General features: G+C 40.9%; 2 protein-coding genes across 2 annotated transcripts in view; both read left to right on the plus strand.

Annotated features, from left to right (window-relative positions):
* Positions 1–6,949, plus strand: part of LOC125270798 — a 36,179-nt gene extending 29,230 nt beyond the window's left edge. Inside the window, 3 exon segments of the mRNA XM_048194757.1 lie at positions 142–296; positions 4,820–4,994; positions 5,439–6,949. Coding sequence (XP_048050714.1) covers positions 142–296; positions 4,820–4,994; positions 5,439–5,737 — 629 coding nt within the window. The 3' untranslated portion in view covers positions 5,738–6,949.
* Positions 6,950–11,834: 4,885 nt separating this feature from the next.
* LOC125270803 overlaps positions 11,835–18,268 on the plus strand; it is a 44,672-nt gene continuing 38,238 nt past the window's right edge. Inside the window, exon 1 of the mRNA XM_048194766.1 lies at positions 11,835–12,335. Coding sequence (XP_048050723.1) covers positions 12,167–12,335 — 169 coding nt within the window. The 5' untranslated portion in view covers positions 11,835–12,166. The remainder of the gene's footprint in view (positions 12,336–18,268) is intronic.

Raw genomic sequence — 18,268 nt, forward strand, 5'->3', positions numbered from 1 at the left:
GACAAAGATACTGAGGATGAACATCATTTGTTTGCAGTGCAGTTTGATTTACAGTTAAGCATCTGAGTGTCGTCTGAAGCTGAATCAGATTTACGATGGCAGAAACTGTTCTTTCTGTAACTTCACTTGTTTGTTTCTCAGCGATCATTCATCCTCCTCCAACATGGACCAAAATGGATGGACAGGATTTAGAAATAATCACCTTACAATCAGATTCAAATGAGTACAAGAAGATAAAAACAGACTTTCTGAGCTCCAGTATCCACCCTAATGTGTCACCCGTACAGGTTGAACAGGTAAAATGATGACGGAAAATGATCTTCCTCAATATTTTAATCTTGTTTTCCAATAAAATATATAAACTTTCTCAAATCAAGATACATTTACTTGAGAAGAAAAAATGACTTCAGATAATTAAGTCCTGTTTTCTGAAAAAGTTTTTGCTTCAAACAAGAAAAAAATCTGCCAGTTGGGTCATTTAATTCATGTAAAGTTATGTCTTTATTGGGACATGACTTAACGGATTACATGACTTACATGATTATGAGTTTTACATGATGTGTCTTACATGATGTGAGTTTTAGTCACTAATTTTTTAGCGCCATATATCAAGCATTTATGTAACATCATTAGTGAATTAATGGCTATTATTTTAATTAATTAAAGTTTATAAATTAAAGGAGGCAAGTTACCGTTACCTGTAAACACCGTAGTTGACTCCTCTCCCCTTAGACGCAGTGCTCTACTGGCGGTCTTGCGCGCACTTCTCAAAATGCCCACAAAATGGAGCCATTTATCGACAAATCTGATATTACAAACCCGATACCCGATTATGGAAAAAAAAAATCACTTAAATATCGATAAAACAAATTATTAGTCAATCTTCTCAAGTAAATGTCTCTGCTTTAAGAATGTTTAGATATTTTTACTGGAAAACAAGACAGAAATACTGAGGAAAGAAAATGATACTCGGTTACTAACGTAACCTCGGTTCCCTGAGATAATGGGAATGAGTATTGCATCGAAGATGCTATGGGGAAAACTCCTTTTTCTCCGATTTTGAAGCATATGTAAAATTTAACAACTCAGTGCAACTGCACAACCCAGAAGCCGAGCAGGGCTCTGTGTGAGCTGATTTGCTGGTGAACTGCACGAGTCTATGGCGATGCAGTGTAAGTGCACGAACCAATGGCGGTGCCCGCCAGAATGGGCGGGGCATTTGCCTATATGAGCGGCTTGCTTCGCCATAGGAATCGGGTTTAATTGACTGAAGCGATGATTGCCCAGTTGTGGAGCCTGCTAGCATGGCCGTCTATGCAATAGACCAATTTGGTGTTTGCAAACAGCGATGGCGTTTTTTATGGGCGGAGCCTACCTGGTTGCAGAAAATGACAGTTGAGCAGTAGCAGTCTATGGAAGCCACGAAATAAAAGAATAAAAAAAAGTTAATTTCGAGTTTATGTCTCAGAATTCTGACTTTTATTTCTCGCAAACCTGAGTTTATATCTCACATTTCTTACAAAGAAAAACAGAATTGTGATATATAGCCTACTCGTTATCCTGTCTTTTCTGAATTGCAATTTATCCCGCAATTCTGACTTTTTTCCCCTCAGAATTGTAAAATAAACTCACAATTGCGAGTTATAATGGCCGAACTGGGAGTCATAAACACGCAAATGCAAGAAAAAAAGTCAGAATTGTGAAATAAAAATTTTATAGACTATGTTTAAAAGTTATCTATGTAAAATGTTATAGGTTTAAATATTATTTCATGCTGTAACTGCTATGTATGTATGTCCTCTGAACTGCATATGTGAATATTATGTAGACTTACTGTTTACATCAAATTCCTGCTTTAATAGTAGACTAATCCTTGCAGGTGTCGTCAGTCCAGTCTGTGAAACGTCTCAGTTTAGCTTCAAAGGACGTTTTCAATGATGGTTTTCTTTAAAAAATGAAGACTATATTTTTTGCATTCCGATTCCAACATCCAGAGGCACAACAAAACGTTTTTCTCTTATTCTGTGGATTTTACACATTTTCCTCCAATTGCTACCGCTATTTTTCTGCAACCACTATGCGCGCGCAGCTGCAAGTGACGTAATTGTGACGTCTGCTCCAAAGAGGTCTATACTCTTTCCCCTTATCTCAGGGAACCAAGGTTAATTTAGTAACAGAGTATCGTTCCCTTTCGATATGGTTCACTCATATTACGTTGAAGACGCTATGGGGAACTAGTCCAACAACAGCTTAAGACACTTCGTTAAGGGCTCTGAGAGCATAGAGAGTAGAAAAAGGGGCCATGGGCCAGTGCCATCGGGGAATAACAGTGGGTTGAGCACCCATCAAGGTCGACACCTACTAAACAGAGAGTATCTGCGCCTGTAGCGCAGGGATGTCCAGGTTGTAGAATTTGGCGAAGGTGGATGGAGAGGACCAGCCTGCCGCCGCTCAAATGTCACAGATAGACACACCACTGGACCACGCCCAGGAAGTGGGAAGAGCTGAGAGCGATATGACCCATGCTGGAGTGGACAGCACCTTGGGCACACAGCCAAGCCTTGGCTTTAGGACGACCTTACAGTCGTTAAGCCCAAACTCAAGGGAGGATGCACTTGCAGCAAGTGATTGCAAGTTGCCAACTCGCTTGACCGATGCTAGGGCTAGCAGGAGGGCCATCTTAAGTGAGAGAGGGCACAACCCAGGCCGACTGCAGTGGTTCGAAGGGAGGTCCCCTGAGGGCCCTAAGAACCGTAGACAGGTCCCACGTGGGGACAGTATGGGGACGAGGCGGGTTAAGCCTCCTAGCCCCCCTTAGAAAGCGAACAACCAAAGTGTTTCTGCCCAGGGACTGTGAGGCCACAGGAGCGTGTTAAGCTGCTATGGCTGCCACGTAGACTTTGAGCATGGATGGGGAGCGGCCCGCATCCAAAAGCTCCAGCAGAAAAGACAGCACCAACGGTATGTCACATGAAATAGGGTCTTCTCCCCTGGTAGCACACCAGCTGCGGAAGACAGACCATTTGAGGGCATAGAGGCATCTGGTGGACGGGGCTCTAGCCTCAGAAATGGTTTTCAGGACTCTAGATGGGAGTTTCACAGGCTCCCTTCAAGGGGCCATAAATAGAGGGCCCACCATTCGGGCTGGGGTGCCAAATTGTCCCCTTCGCCTGGGAAAGGAGGTCTTTCCTCACAGGAATCGGCCATGGGGCTGCTGAAAGAATTTGCGTCAACTCAGGGAACCAGATTTGGGTCCGCCAGAGAGGAGAACACCAAAAGGACCGTGCGCCTGTCCACCCTGATTCGCTTGATGAGCTGAAGGAAGTAGCGTGAATGGGGGAAAAGCAGGGGGGCGGCTGGGCCAATCATGGGCCAGCATATCCCTGTCCTTCGAAAAGAATATTTGGCAGTGAGAGTTGTCTTCTGCGGTGAAGAGGTCGACCAGAGGCCTCGACCTGAGACCACCCTGGTAGTTCAAGTAGGACACCACCACCATGTTGTCCGATCGGACTAAAACATGGTGTCCGGTCAGGCCTGGAAGGAAGGTGTTTAGGGCTCTGTGCTTGACAAAGAGCCGGAGGCCGACCTGCCCTTGCACAGAGATCCCCAACCCCAGTTGGAGGCATCTGTTGTGACCACCTTCCACCTTGAGACTAACCCCATGTCCACACTGGTCTGGTACCAGCCGGGGTCCTTCCAAGGGGCCAGGGCTTTGATGCAGCCGTGGTCCACCTTGACACGAAGGAGACCTGAGCGCCAAGCGCACACTGGAACTCTGGGTTTCAGCCAGTAATGCAGGGGGTGCATGTGCAGCACTGCCGATGGAGGCCATCAGGCCCAGCATCCTCTGAAATGTTCGGAGAGTGGGGAAAATCCCTACTCTGAACGACATATCAAACTGTTGAATGGACAGGGCACCCTCTGGTGAGAGCAAGGCCCTCATCTGGACTGAGTCGAACACTGCTCCCAGGAAGGCGATTCACCTGCTGTGGGACAGTGAGCTCTTGGCAGCGTTGATTCTGAGTCCCAGGCATTGCAAATGGCCGAAGAGAAAAGTTCTGTGAGTGATTAACTTGGCTTCAGAATGGGCCAATACTATTCAGTCATCGAGGAAGTTCAGGATGCGCACTCCCGCCTGTCTCAGGGGGGAGAGGGCCGCATCCATGCATTTTGCGAAAAGAAAGTGATCTGCGAGAGCAGAGAGGAAAGAGACATACTCTCGCAGTGAGAGCAGACCGCATTAGTGAGCACGGATTCTGCGTGGGCTTTGCCCAGACAGGCAATGCACTTATTGTGCTCGTCAGATGGATGCAAAGGGGCTCTGCACGTGCCACACTTGGGACAGCTCACTGGGGAGTGCCGATCAGCACTGCAGCTGAAGCCGGTCTGCTTGCTCGTGGGAATTGCTTGTTCCACTGCAGGGCTTGTTCGAAGGCAAGAAGCTTCTTCGAGGAGTCTCAAGCAAAGTCCGAAGATTGTCGCTAAAGGAGATAAAATCTGATTCCTATGGCGAAGTGAGCAGCTTATATAGGCAGATGCCCTGCCCATTCTGGCGGGCACCATACCCGTCATGGCGGGAAGTGCACCCATAGGCTTGTGCAGTTCCAACTCACCAGCCAATCAGCTGTTTGGCTTTTGGCTTGTGCAGTTGCACTGAGTTGTTAAATTCTTCAAAATCTGTGAAAAAGGGATTTTCCCCATAGCATCTTTGACTGTATATAGTGAACTGCATCGAAAGGGAACATTTTTTATATTGTGTGACTTTAATTTAATGTTTATAGGCCTGTGTTTATTATAAATGTCTGAAATGTTTTTTCAGATTGACAGGATTCAGAGTCAGTCCCTGTGGCAGAGATACTGTGTGCTGAAACAGGGCGTGGATAAGAAATATCCCAAACAGACAAACGAGCGCAAGCTTTATCATGGAACAACTAAAGACATATGCCAAAAAATCAACAAGAATGGCTTCAACCGAAGCTTCTGTGGGAGAAACGGTACGTCTCATGTCTCCGTAGGTCTTAGTATGACTAAATTTACACTTGTGGATAAAGTATATAGCAAAAAACAAGTTTGATTAAATAAAAACATCAGACTCTTCTCTTTCATAATTATGGAAGGTTGTTTCCACCATGGAATAAAAAAAATATAGAGAATTGTGATTTACACTGTAAAATGTTTTTTTTTTCCCTCAGTATTTTTGTCTTGTTTTCCAGTACAAATATCTAAACATTCTTAAATCAAGATAAATCATTTACTGGAAGTGCAAAATGACGAGATATTAAGTCTTGTTTTTTTTTTAAAAATCATCAAAATTAACTGAGCTTAAGCTTAAAACAAGAACAAATATCTGCCAGTTTTTATTCTGTGGTGGAAACGAGCTTCCATACACAACTCCCTGTTTCTTCACAATACTGACCTCTGACGTGGTTTGTTTCAAGCGGTCGTTCACGGAGACGGCACATACTTCGCTAAGGAGGCCTGGTACTCTTGCCAGGATCAGTATTCCAACCCAGACGACAAAGGGCTGAAGTACATCTACCTAGCGCGAGTGGTGACGGGGTCCATGTGTAAGAGCAGACAAGGAATGAAGGAGCCGGATCCCATCAACCCTGCTGACCCGCGGGCCGGTCTGCACGACTGCGCTGTGGACAACCTACAAGACCCGTTCATCTTTGTGGTGTTCTGTGATGCAGGAGCGTATCCAGAGTACCTCATCACCTTCAAATCTAAATTCTGAATGCACTCAGATCTCTATCTGACAAGCACATGATCAAGTTTACAAACTCTGTTGACAGACAGATTGATATCATGGGAGACTCTAGATGACTTTGACCTTGTCACAAATATATCACCACGATAAACACATGAAGAAATGTTTTCAGATGCAACTTTTATCAGTAGCGCTGTCTATCACCAAAACAAAAAAACAACAATCACTAAATTAATTGGTAACAACTTACACTAAGGTCATATTTGTTAACTAATTAATGCATTAACTAACATGAACTAACAATAAGCAATATATTTTTACAGCATTTATTAACCTATGTTAATGTTCATGTTAGTTCAAAGTGCATTAACTGATGTCAACAAATACAACTTTTGATCTTAATCTTAACATTTACAAATACATTTTTAAGATTAATAAATCCAGTACAAGTATTGTTCATTGTTAGTTCAAGCTTATTAAATATTAACTTTTGATCTTAAAATGTATTAGTAAATGTTGATTAACATTAAATGCTTTAGAAATATTTTTCATTGTTAGTTTCCTGTTAACTATTTTGTAGTGTTATGGTGAATATATTCATCATAATTGCCCATCAGATGATCACTGAACTCTGTGATCCGTTCACACACGACACATTGTTTAAGACTTGTTATTATGATTATCCCTTTGTCACATTATTTTAATAATGAATCATTCTAAGGTAACACATTAAAGACCACCTGTAGTCAATAATATTATCCCTTAAAACTCATATTTGATCACCAAAATTACATTTTCCTTGAAAAAAATTCTTCATTCCTAAAATATCTTGAATGTAACTCGACACCCTTGCCTCATTTAGTATACAAGGTTCTATGAATATGCAAATTAGCCCCGCCTCCACTCACTCACACCAGCTCAAAGATCCACTCGTTGATGATCACACACTGACGTGATTGGTTACAAGGTAGTTTGTGACGTCAGAAACACCAGCAATTTCAAACTGCGTTTTTGAGACTTTAGATCACTGCAGTTTTAAGAAGAAAATACTCAGCAATGGTGTCGACTTATGAATTTGCACATGGTTTGTCTTAAAGCACATTAAAAACTTGATTTTCACCGCAGGGGGACTTTAAATCAACAGTTTCAATCTGCAGTGTTTTAATCATTCTGAATGTATGAAGGATTGATTTAGTCTGTTTCTGAAACTTTTGAACAAAAATAAACATTTTTGTGATTTTCATTGCCTGCTTTGATTGGCATTCTGATCTCTGTGAGATGAGTGTCATAACTGAAGAAACACAGACACTGATGATACAGTAAAAGAAGTGAAAGCAAAGAGCATCCAAAATATGTTACCTTTAATATGAATTACAAAACATAATCACACTGAGTACAGCAGGTAATAGTAACTGGATGTATGTTTGCAAATGATTCACGTAAATGAATCAATTTGACTTTTTTTACACATGGCCCAAACGCGTCCTTCTGCAGACGAGCTCACCACAGTGTTGGACCCCTGAGTAGCATAATAAATATATAAATAATTAAATGTGCAAGGAAATAAATAATTAACGAAATAAAATTTTTTATTTTTCCTTGGTGCAATATACTAATGAGAGTGTGTCAATCAAACATCAGAAGGCGGTCTCTATGCCACCATTGGCTGACACTGTTTAAAATGGTAATATACATTCTGCTGATTATATACTCTTCAGAGTAGATTTATCTATACATGCTTTAGGTCAGTTAGCAGCTACATTTGTTGTGACTGTAGATCCGTTTGTCGGCTAAAAGAGTGCAGTAATCTTAAGGTAGGTATTGGCAAAATTTCACCTGTAGTACGTCAGTCTGGTCACTGACGTAGGCCTACCACAACCTTTGGGACATGAAAAATTCACCTTTAGGTGAATTACATTATTTTTTTTCTTCAAAAAATAATCATATACTGTACAAACGAGATACTGGCAGAAGCTCATATTCAGTAAGTCAGTCTCCCCACAAGGCTTTTACTATAACCTTGTAAATATCGAATTTGACCAGTCATTCTGCCAAAGCCACTGGAAGGCAAGCCTGCAACCTTTAGCCAAAAAAGTACCTCTGGCGGTACGTTTTTTTGAATGGATGTCAATGAATGAGAGGCTTCACTATGCTGATTAAACAGCTTTTGTGAGGAAATAGCTAATCATAATCAACAGCCTGTTTGATAATCTTCAGCATCTTTTACACTAAACAATAGCCTACTTTCTTTGGGAACTATATGTAGATTTTAGCTATTTTTTCCAAGAGAAGGCAGACTAGGGACTAGTCACTGCCATAACATGATAGGCTGAGAGGTGCCACACGTGATTAAGTTAACCGTTATGCTTTCTCCAATGGTAAGAGATACAAACCCTCTTATCTCCCTATTATATACAATTTCTGATTCTGCGCCCTAGGCAACTGCCTATGCCATATATGCCACGGGCCCTGCTTGAAATAAAACGAAATATTCTGTCCCCTTTGATTGGGTGGGCCAGCCTGGCCCTTATGTGGCCTTGCCGCTGGTGCATAGTGTATATAGTGCGTCATTTAGGACTCAACTAATGTTTAAATGTTTATTTAGGCTAATTCTAATATATTTATCAAACAAATAATATAATTCTTATTCTCAGTGATTTAAGGTTAAAGGCAGGGTAGGCAAAAAAATGTATAAAAAACTTTTTTTCAAAATTTGTTTAAACTTTATTTATATATCAATACATAATTAAAATGTAAGTACTCTGAAAAAGAAAGTATAAAAATCGAGTGTCTGTAGACCTCTCACGACTGTTTTAAAGACAGCTCATTATTTCCATTCACTCCACCCCCTCCCTTCTGGGCTCCTTCCAAAGCCACGCCCCCAAAACGCATGAACGTGTGACTCCGACCACTGAGCTGGAAGACGCATTATTTACCTGAGACGAGCGGAGAGGAAGGAGCACAGTGCATGTAGTGACATCATGTCAGAATCACATGTAATAAAAATAACTTTATAATTATGAAGATAAACAAGATGTATTTTAGTACTCACTATCAAGCTAGCATATTGATATTGGTAAAGTTTAAAATATATATTTTTTGAATCGCTAACGAGCTAGTTATCTATAAGGCAAAGCTAAAAACAGGTTGCATGATACACGTTTTTCCATTACCATCATTTACACTGTGATGAAGATGAATTTCGTGTAAGATTCATAACATATACGTTGTTCTACAGATCAACAGAGTAACATACACTCAAATATCAACTCACAACTGCATTGCAGACACAAAATAATAACACACACATACAACAAAGTGTGTACGACACACACAGATACAAGATAAAGACATCAGTAAACATAGGTAGAGAATATAAAAACAAAACAAAGGCGAAAAAAACGTGCAGGTAAACTTACAGGTGAACATGGTAAAAGACTTAGACAGAGGGTAAAATTATGCACAATTCAACACTATAGCTATCATTATTTATCGTCTCTACTACGGCTCGCTAAGTAATGTTATGTTAGCTATATTACGCAGCTACGTGTGCTAATGACACATGCTTCATGAAAAAATAAACAAAAAAATATGTATGATCAAAATACAAAAAGAAAGATTTACCTGTCCAGCAGAAATAAAGCCATCAAGGAGTCACTTTTCAGCCCCTTGAGTTCCCTCAGTTCTCGCCATCGCTGGAAAGCCACGCCGATATTAACTCGCGTTTTATTTCTTTGTTTATCCAAAGACTTTTTGTTCATTGCCTTTTCTTGTACTGTTACTGTCTTCCTTTTTTTGCCTGGTTTGCCTTCACTAACTGCATAGGCCGGTACTGTGAATTTAGCTTGCTGTTTCTCTGCCATTGTTTTGGTATTCCTAGGATCCATGCCTCTTGGATTCCCCAAATCAAACGTGTGCGCGCAAGTGGGCAGGTCATGTGTGGCAAAAGGGTGGTTGCCATGGTTGCGAGAGAGTGACAGCCGCCTAAGCCAATCCTATGTTTCGTCCCGGATGGAAATAATGAGCTGTGTTTAATACAGATTAAACGGTCTAGAGTCACTCGATTTTTATACTCTTTTTATCAGAGTTCTTACATTTTAATTATGCATGTATATATATAGAAAGTTTAAACAAATTTGGAACAAAATTTCTTACCTACCCTGCCTTTAAATATTAAACGAAAGATTGAAAAAAATGATTGCACAACCACAAGATAGTTGCGATATAAATATGTAAATAGCCATTAAACAAAAGAAAAAGAGAAGTAGCCTAGTATGGAGCACTTTTTTTAGCGTCCGTTTCCATGGTGACTCTTCTATAGAGGGTATGCATCGACGTCACTTTCCCGCCGAAAGCGCGCTCCCTCAGCTGGACTGAGTGGCAAAAGAACCTGCTGCGTGACTGGATTTAACAGGGGAAACTGCGAAAACGCGAGTAAAACAAATGATTACACTAAAGGTTGGAATTGAATGTGTTCCTTACAACGTGTCAAATAAACCTAAATCCATGGATATTGACATGCAGCCAGGAGTCATGTTTCCTGATATCTATATGTGCCTGATTTCGACGGCGGGGAGATACATAAAGCAAATCTGCCTGTGAATATTTTATATAACTACAATATAGGCAAGTTTAAATCGGAGTAATCACTTATATCAATGTTATATATGTGACTGTGTGTGTGTGTGTAGATGGAATAAATTCACATGGAGATCAGGTGGATGGTCACTCAGGGTTGCTTTACTGTATCTGTGACAAGACGACTGGGAAAACAGGACCAAATGGCTTATCAGCATACAGCATATAGCACATCGATGTCGCATTTAACGTCAGCAGGACGAGCTATGAGACTCTGATTATATACATTTTCTCAAATTGAGCGTGAACATATAGTGGAAAAATTCTTAAAGCATACATCCATGAAAATAAAATATAAAACACTAATACAGACAATTAACATTAATACAGTGAAAATATAAACTCAAGTAACCATCATTTTACATATTTTATATAAATGAAATGGAGAGAGAATAACGCAGCCCTTAGATGGCGCAGTTACACAGCAGAGAGCACGTGCGAGACGATACAGCACATGTGCTAAAAGCTAACATTCAGCTGAGGCTAATGTTTTAACATAGAACATGACAATAACTCGAATAAAACACATACCTGGGAAAACAGGACCAAATGGCTTATCAGCATACAGCATATAGCACATCGATGTCGCATACAACGTCTTAAATGAAATAAACAGTAGTTTGAAGATTACAATCAGGCCAGTTAACACACTGTTCATCGTATAGTCACAAATAATACATATTTGACTCGATTACACAACCAGGAGTTGACAGACAAAATGAGTAACCTTTTGTGAGGTTTATAATTCAAACTTGGGCCTGAAAATGATCCAAATGTAATTATTAAGACAGAGCAAACATTTATGCGACTTACCAGCAGGACGAGCTATGAGATTCTGATTATAGAGCTCCGCCCCGCAATATCATGTGCACTAACGCAAGTGACGTCACAGCCAATGGCGAGTTTCCCAATTTATGCTGAATTTAACTAACATTATTTTTAAACTCCGTTACATATATATCGTCATATTGTCCAGCCCTAAAACTTGTATTTTATTTTATATTGTTTTATAGTATAGTTTTTGTCAGTGCTGTTTATTGAAAAACACCCAATTATGCAGAATATAAGATGGAAAATATTTAATTGATGAGTTGTCAACATAATATATAACAATACAATATATACGTTATGATTTTACCTCAAAATCTAACAATTTGACACAAAATTATAACTGCAAATCCATGTTTCTCTGCTGGAGTCGAGTTTCTGTGAACTGCAGTGATCCATTGGCTTTTTTTCCTGTTGCTTTCTGCAGTTTTTAAATATATACCTCAGGGTTTGTATCAAATCTATTTGTACAGTCAATCACAAAGCTCTTTCCCGTTTTGGAAGTGTTTTGTGTGTTTTTCGCGACATTCACGCTGAAAATCAATGCTGCCGCTCAGTCTTTGTGCCACTCAGTGGGCGTGGCCGCAGTCCTAACGGTCGACGGTGACGTCACGTGCATACCCTCTATTTTTTGTAGCTGTTGAGTCTTGTGTGTTAACCGTTACTCTGGGTTGGCTCAGGCTGAACTTACTCCCGGACGCGTTTTTGGAGTCAGCATAGAGTTCGGGGTATATGTGACGGTTAGTTATCCTTGCTTTCTGGAATACCCTCTGAATTTGCCTTGTATTTATCAGAAGTCACGTGAGCGACGACCCTAAAGTAAAAGTGAAAGTACAGACTTATTCGAATCAGTGCGCTTTTAATTCATTCATTTGTAATCAGAGTATCTCTGTGTGGAAATATGTCTCGTCAGGGCTCTGCAAGCTGACAGTTACTTATGAGCGTTTTGTCATAGTTTTGTGACTTTGGGAGAAAGTTACTTTTGCAAACATGGAACATTTTCTGATTCTTGAGGGTTTGCCGGATGATTTTGACCGTGTGAAATCAAAGGTTGAGCTTTATTTTAAAAATAAAAGACGATCAGGAGGAGAGATCGTGCAGATTCAAGAACATCAAGAGGACAAACGAAAAGCACTTCTTATTTATATGAACGAAGAAGGTGAGTCTATCTTCAACATCCTAATTGCTAAAAACCTATTAGATACAAACTAGGCTACTGATACTTATGGAAGCTTATTTCCATAAAATAAATTTAAAAAATATATTTTCAAATAAAAAAATAAAGGTAACTGACACCTTTATCTGACAATTCTGACTTTTCCCCCTTGCTTTTCTGAGAAATATCAGAATTGCGAGATACAAAGAATTAAATCACAATTCTCAGGAAAAAAGTCAGAATTTTGAAAAGTAGATATAGATAGATAAGTAGATATATATTTAATGGTTTATTCATGCATTAATTTTATGTTTTCATTTCATTACATTTTTTATTGTATTTTATTATTTATTTTATATAGGTTATTTGCACGTCACATTGCTGCATTGTTTTGGCGCAAAATGCAGATGCAGGGCAGGAAGTGATTTTTTTTACATAGGAAGCACTATCAATCAAATGCCATCTTTTATGCTTGCTGAAATCAAACCGAGAAAACACAAGGAGCTTTTTTTGTGTACCAAAAGTTGGTGTTCATCAGGGAGAAAATGCAAGAAATTGACCGAAAAATGCAGGAAAATGTAGCTTTCCACTCGACCTGCGTCTGTGGTCAGGTGTCGCCAAGTCGGATAATACTTGTGTGAACGGAGTAGTTCACCCAAAAAATAAATCCCATTCCATTCTATATATATATATATATATATATATATATTTATTTATTTATTTATTTATTTGTTATTAAAGGATTAGTTCACTTTCAAATTAAAACATTCCAGGATTATTCTCCTTATAGTGGACTTCAATAGCCCCAAACGTATGAAGGTCAAAATCACAGTTTCAGTGCAGCTTCAAAGTGTTTGATCCCAGACGATGAATAAGGGTCTTTCTACCCCTGCTGGTGGAAAAGGGAATTGCATGCCAAAATTAACATTCTTTTTGTAATAGCTTTGTCCATCTGTGAAACAGAGACATGAAACCAGTGTCTTTCAGTAGAGGGGGACAGTGGACATCTTTCACAACCTCTCTTTTTACCTCTACTGGTGAAAAAGGGAATTGCACGAACAAACTTAACTTTCTTTTTGTAATAGCCCTCTCCAGCAGGAAGAGAAACACATGAAACCAGTGTCTTTCAGTAGAGGAGGACAGTGGACATCATTCACAGCCTCTCATGTTACCCCTTCTGGTGGAATATGGAATTGCATGTCCAAAATTAACCTTTCTTTTCATAATAGATTTGTCCATCGGGGAGACAGTGACATGAAACCGTCTTTCAGTAGAGGGGGACAGTGGACAACTTTCACAACATCCATTTTTCCTTAGTGGCTGACTATGGAACTGCATGTCCACACTACACACACAAAAACTTTCTTCAGCAGGAAGATTGAAACATGACCAATGCCATTCAGTAGAGGGGGGCAGTGGACATCTTTCACAATCTCTCTTTTTACACTCATGACTGATTAGGAAACTGCTTGTGCAAAATTATCTTTTTTGTAATAGTTTTTCTGTCAGGGAGACAGAGACATGAAACCAGTGTCATTCAGTAGAGGGGGACAGTGGACATCTTTCACAACCTCTCGTTTTTATCTCTACTAGCTGGATATAGAACTAAATGTTCAAAGTGAACTTTCTTTTTGTAATAACTTTTTCATCAGTAAGATAAGAGACATGAAACATCTCAGTTTTGTGTCTTATCTATCTTCCCTGAAGGAGGGAACAAGACGTTGAACACTGACACTAGGGGTCACTCTTGGGAGCCCCAAACATGTTACAGAAAAGGCCAATGAAAGTGGCAAGCGGGTATAAAAGAGGCCAGCATGGCATTGCTCATTTAGGTTAGTGCTGAGGAATGTCAGTCCAGCATTATGGCAGGAGGGACACCTCATCTCATTCCCTCCATCAGGGAACGGAGGTTACACATGTAACCGAGACATTCCCTGTCAATTACTTTGATGTGGTGTCGAATGCTGACACTAGGGGTTTCTATGGAAAATGCCACAACGCTTAACTTTGTTACAAGGTCCTGGTGATGCAGATGTCAGCAATGTGTGCCGGGTGCATTTGTGACAACGTAACCCTCGCCTCACACAATGTAGCTCTAGAGGAATATAACATATCACATAGTGACAAAGAAGTAATACAATAGGAAAAGGTCGCTTCAGCTGGATTTTATTTTGACCTTTTCTGTTTTAGGGAAAAATCTATAGTTGTGCAGACCAGAGTGCTGAGGAAGCACTCTCTCTCCCAAGTGGAAGAACACTATACAGGCCACATCCTACTTGTGGGGAGGTAAATATGTGGAAACACATCACATGGACTTACCTCTCAGGAAGTACCAACATGTGGGAAGAAGTCACTGTGGTAGGTCCAACCTGAGGAGGGTGCAACTACTACAAATGCAGTGGCTGGTGGCAGATACACTCTGCCCAGGGGAAGACACAAGTTTACCATTAGGGAAACCGTACTGTGGACAATACATCATATGGGATTAACAACAGGGAATCACTACCTAGCTCATTATACGGGCTGACCTGCAGGGCATGCATCGTGAATACTGAGCCTGGCATCGAATTCTTCTGCCGAATACGACTGCCATAGGGTGTTTGTTAATATACATCCATGGTTCACTGATAGAGAACTCATCTAGATGGAAAAACGCATGCCAGGGAGGGGAAAGATGCTTTGTGTAAGTGGTACACCTGGCCATTTGTCCGCAGTTTTACCTGTTCATACCTGCCAACAAATGGGACCAAACTGGCTCAACCCCGATATTATAGAACTTCGCAAATGTATAAGGTGTCACCCAGCCTGCAGGTGTTCAGATATCTCTTAAAGAGGTGCCATTGAAGCCATTAAAGCCCAAGACTCATAGGGCACACATGTGCCTCATATGCCAAGTCTATGACATCCACTATCCAGTGGGCCAACCTCTGTTTGGAGACAGGCTTTCCCTTCTGCTGTCTTCCGAAACAGATTCTCAGATTTTCTAAAGCTCTGCATGTGGTCCAAATAAATGTGCAGGGCTCATACTGGACACAGCAATAATAAGGCTGGTTCTGCCTCATCTCAAGGCAGCACTTGCAAGTTCACCACTTGGTCCCTAAAAGGGGTAGTGGAAATTTTGGGCACATAGCCTGGTCAGGGTCTCAGGATTACATGAAAGTATGCCGGAGTGAACTTAAGACAAGCTTCGCTGACAGGGAATGCCTGCAGGTACCTACCCTCTTGATGGAGGTGAGCGTGGTCAGGAGCACAGTCTTCAAGGAGAGGGAATCCAGCTCAGGTGACTCAAGTGGCTCAAACGGGGCTCTCTGTAGGCCCAACAAGACTACAAATGCATCCCATGTGGGAATAAGGCGTGACCTAGGAGAATTCAACCTCCTAGCCCCTCTCAGGACCCTAATGATCAGATTGTGCTTTACAAAAAACTTACAATAGCAGCTACTTTAGAGTGAAAGGGGACAGCCAACCCTCCCCTTTCTCTTGCAGGAAGGAGATCACTGATCTGACTGTGCATCTCTGCGGGTGTTCCCCTCGGGAAGTACACCAATTAGTGAAGAGACTCCACATCAAGGCACAGGCACGCCTCATACAGAGGGCTTTAGCCTGAGTGATAGTATGATTACCGCTGATGGTAGTCCACTTAAGTCTTTCACATTCCGTCCAGGGGCCAGACATGGAGGCTCTAGAGATCTGGGCATGGGTGCCATATTGTGCCCTGTCCCTGAGTAAAAAGGTCCTTCCTTTGGGGAATCCACCTGGGATGGGCTATCATCAGGAGCCAGGTTCTGATGACCAGGTTCCCAAAGCACACATCTTCCTGCTGGAAAAAGCTATTACAAAAAGAAAGTTAAATTTTCAACATGCAGTTCTCTAATCAGCCACAAGGGTAAAAAGAGAGTTTGTGAAAGAGGTCCACAGGACCTGTTCTTGATCCTTCCTGACTTTGCACAATGTCTGTGCTAGTAGGCTTATGGGGGGAAATGCATACAGGGGCATCGGTCAGGGCATACCACAACTGGCAATGGGAGGATTCTTAGGAAGCAAACAGATCGACCTGTGCTTTGCCAAAGCAGCTTCAAATCAGCTGGACCATCTGAGAGTAGAGTCTCCACCCTCCTCAGAGCAACACCTGTCTTGACAGGATGTCTGCTGCTTATGAGCTCTCCTGGAATGTGAGTGGCTCGCAGTGACTTTAATCACTACTGACTCCACAGGAGGAGATGGCAGGCAAGTTACAATATGTGATGTGAGCATAATCCACCTCGAAGTCTGACCGAAGACTGAATGTATGGCGACAGATCTGTGTGATGTTCACGTGATGTGTGCCTCGCCACCACGCCAGGCTCGGGACTCATGAATGAAGCCAGTGCTGAAGAGGTCTCATATGCATCAGTCCTAGCAGTGTTACTGCTGCAAATGATGCCATATACCACAGATGCCTCTGAAAATATTTCAGTGGAACCGCTGTTTTGTAAACTGACTACAACTGGCCCGAGACAGGTGGGAAGCCGCACGTTCCTGCAACGTCATACTGGCAGAGATGGTGTTTCTGGACCACCATAGTAGACATCGTCTGATCGAGAGCCTGTGCTGTGACTTTAGTCACTCTGAGAGCAAAATCAGTTCTCTAATCAGCCACTAGGGTAAAAAGAACGGTTGTGAAAGTTCATTGTAGAGACCTGTGTGGGAGGGATTTTTCAGTCCTGCGCCTGCCCGCTCCCGCAGGATTCTGTCTCGCTCCTGCAAAAAAATGTTATATTGTCCCGCTCCCGCCTGCAACATTCATGTTTTGCCCCGCTCCCAAAATCCCGCATAAAAGTAGCTTATATAGATTTTTGTCCATACATCCATGAAATATTAAGCTATGCGTCGCCCCAACATCTCAGCATAAATGCTTCCGATAAAATATTTGTTAAAGCATCAACATTCACAAGCCACAGTTAGTTTTAACTGAAAAGCAAGCTGCTGCATGCATTGGTATGTCAGAATGCGCACAAAGAGCGCTTCCTTTATGACTAAAAAGCTGACATCTCAGTTCATCGCAATCTCACTGAGCTCTGTTATAACACAATGAATATTTGAACAATGAATCTTTCATAATGTTTACACTTCGTGTGTTATAATAATAATAGGATTTGTGAGTGCGCAGATTTCAGCACTGCATAAAAATGCCGGCGTTTTGAGTGGTGAGAGGCTTCTAACATGTGTCTCCATTTTGTCTCAGAAATCAACAGATATGTCTGTGATTGGATACATTGCTCAACACTGCTAACACGTGTTATAAATAGAATCTCGCATATGCTTGCGACTGTAAATTATTTTTATTTTATATTAGTTGTTCTTGTTGCCTTTTTGCAATACATGAATAACAATTTATTAGTTTAGATATTTTATGTTTAGATATTTCTATTTTGTGGGAATCCTAACCTGTATGCATCTTGCGGTGATCACCGGTGATCGGTTCTGCACAGATTTTGCTCATCTCAAACAAGCCTAATGTTATCCACCTCTTTCGCCCCATAACCCTTTGCGCAAATTATGGGAGTAAGCAAGAGGTTCACTCCGTAGCCTAATAAGTATTTTCAAAAACGGTACAATGAGATGACATTATTCTACTCACCATTCAGCCATCGACATTAAAAGGAAATTTAAAAAGTGTAAAAGCATTAAGAAACAACTACAAAAGACCATGAATAACCCCAAAAGATTGATTATTTCTGCAATATTACGGATGGGTTAAATCACTGTAGTAATTTGTCTGTATTATTTAACATATGTTTCCTTAATCAAAAAAAGTTTATTAACATTGAGTGATGATATTTCAAAGAATTCTGAGATATAAATTTAGAATTCTAAAATATTTTTCAACAACGTTATGTATAACTGAAATAGTTTGGGAAATGGAAGAGTTTTACAGAGAATTCTCCTGTTTTCCA

Source organism: Megalobrama amblycephala, linkage group LG6 (assembly GCF_018812025.1).
Source record: "Megalobrama amblycephala isolate DHTTF-2021 linkage group LG6, ASM1881202v1, whole genome shotgun sequence".
NCBI lineage: Eukaryota > Metazoa > Chordata > Actinopteri > Cypriniformes > Xenocyprididae > Megalobrama > Megalobrama amblycephala.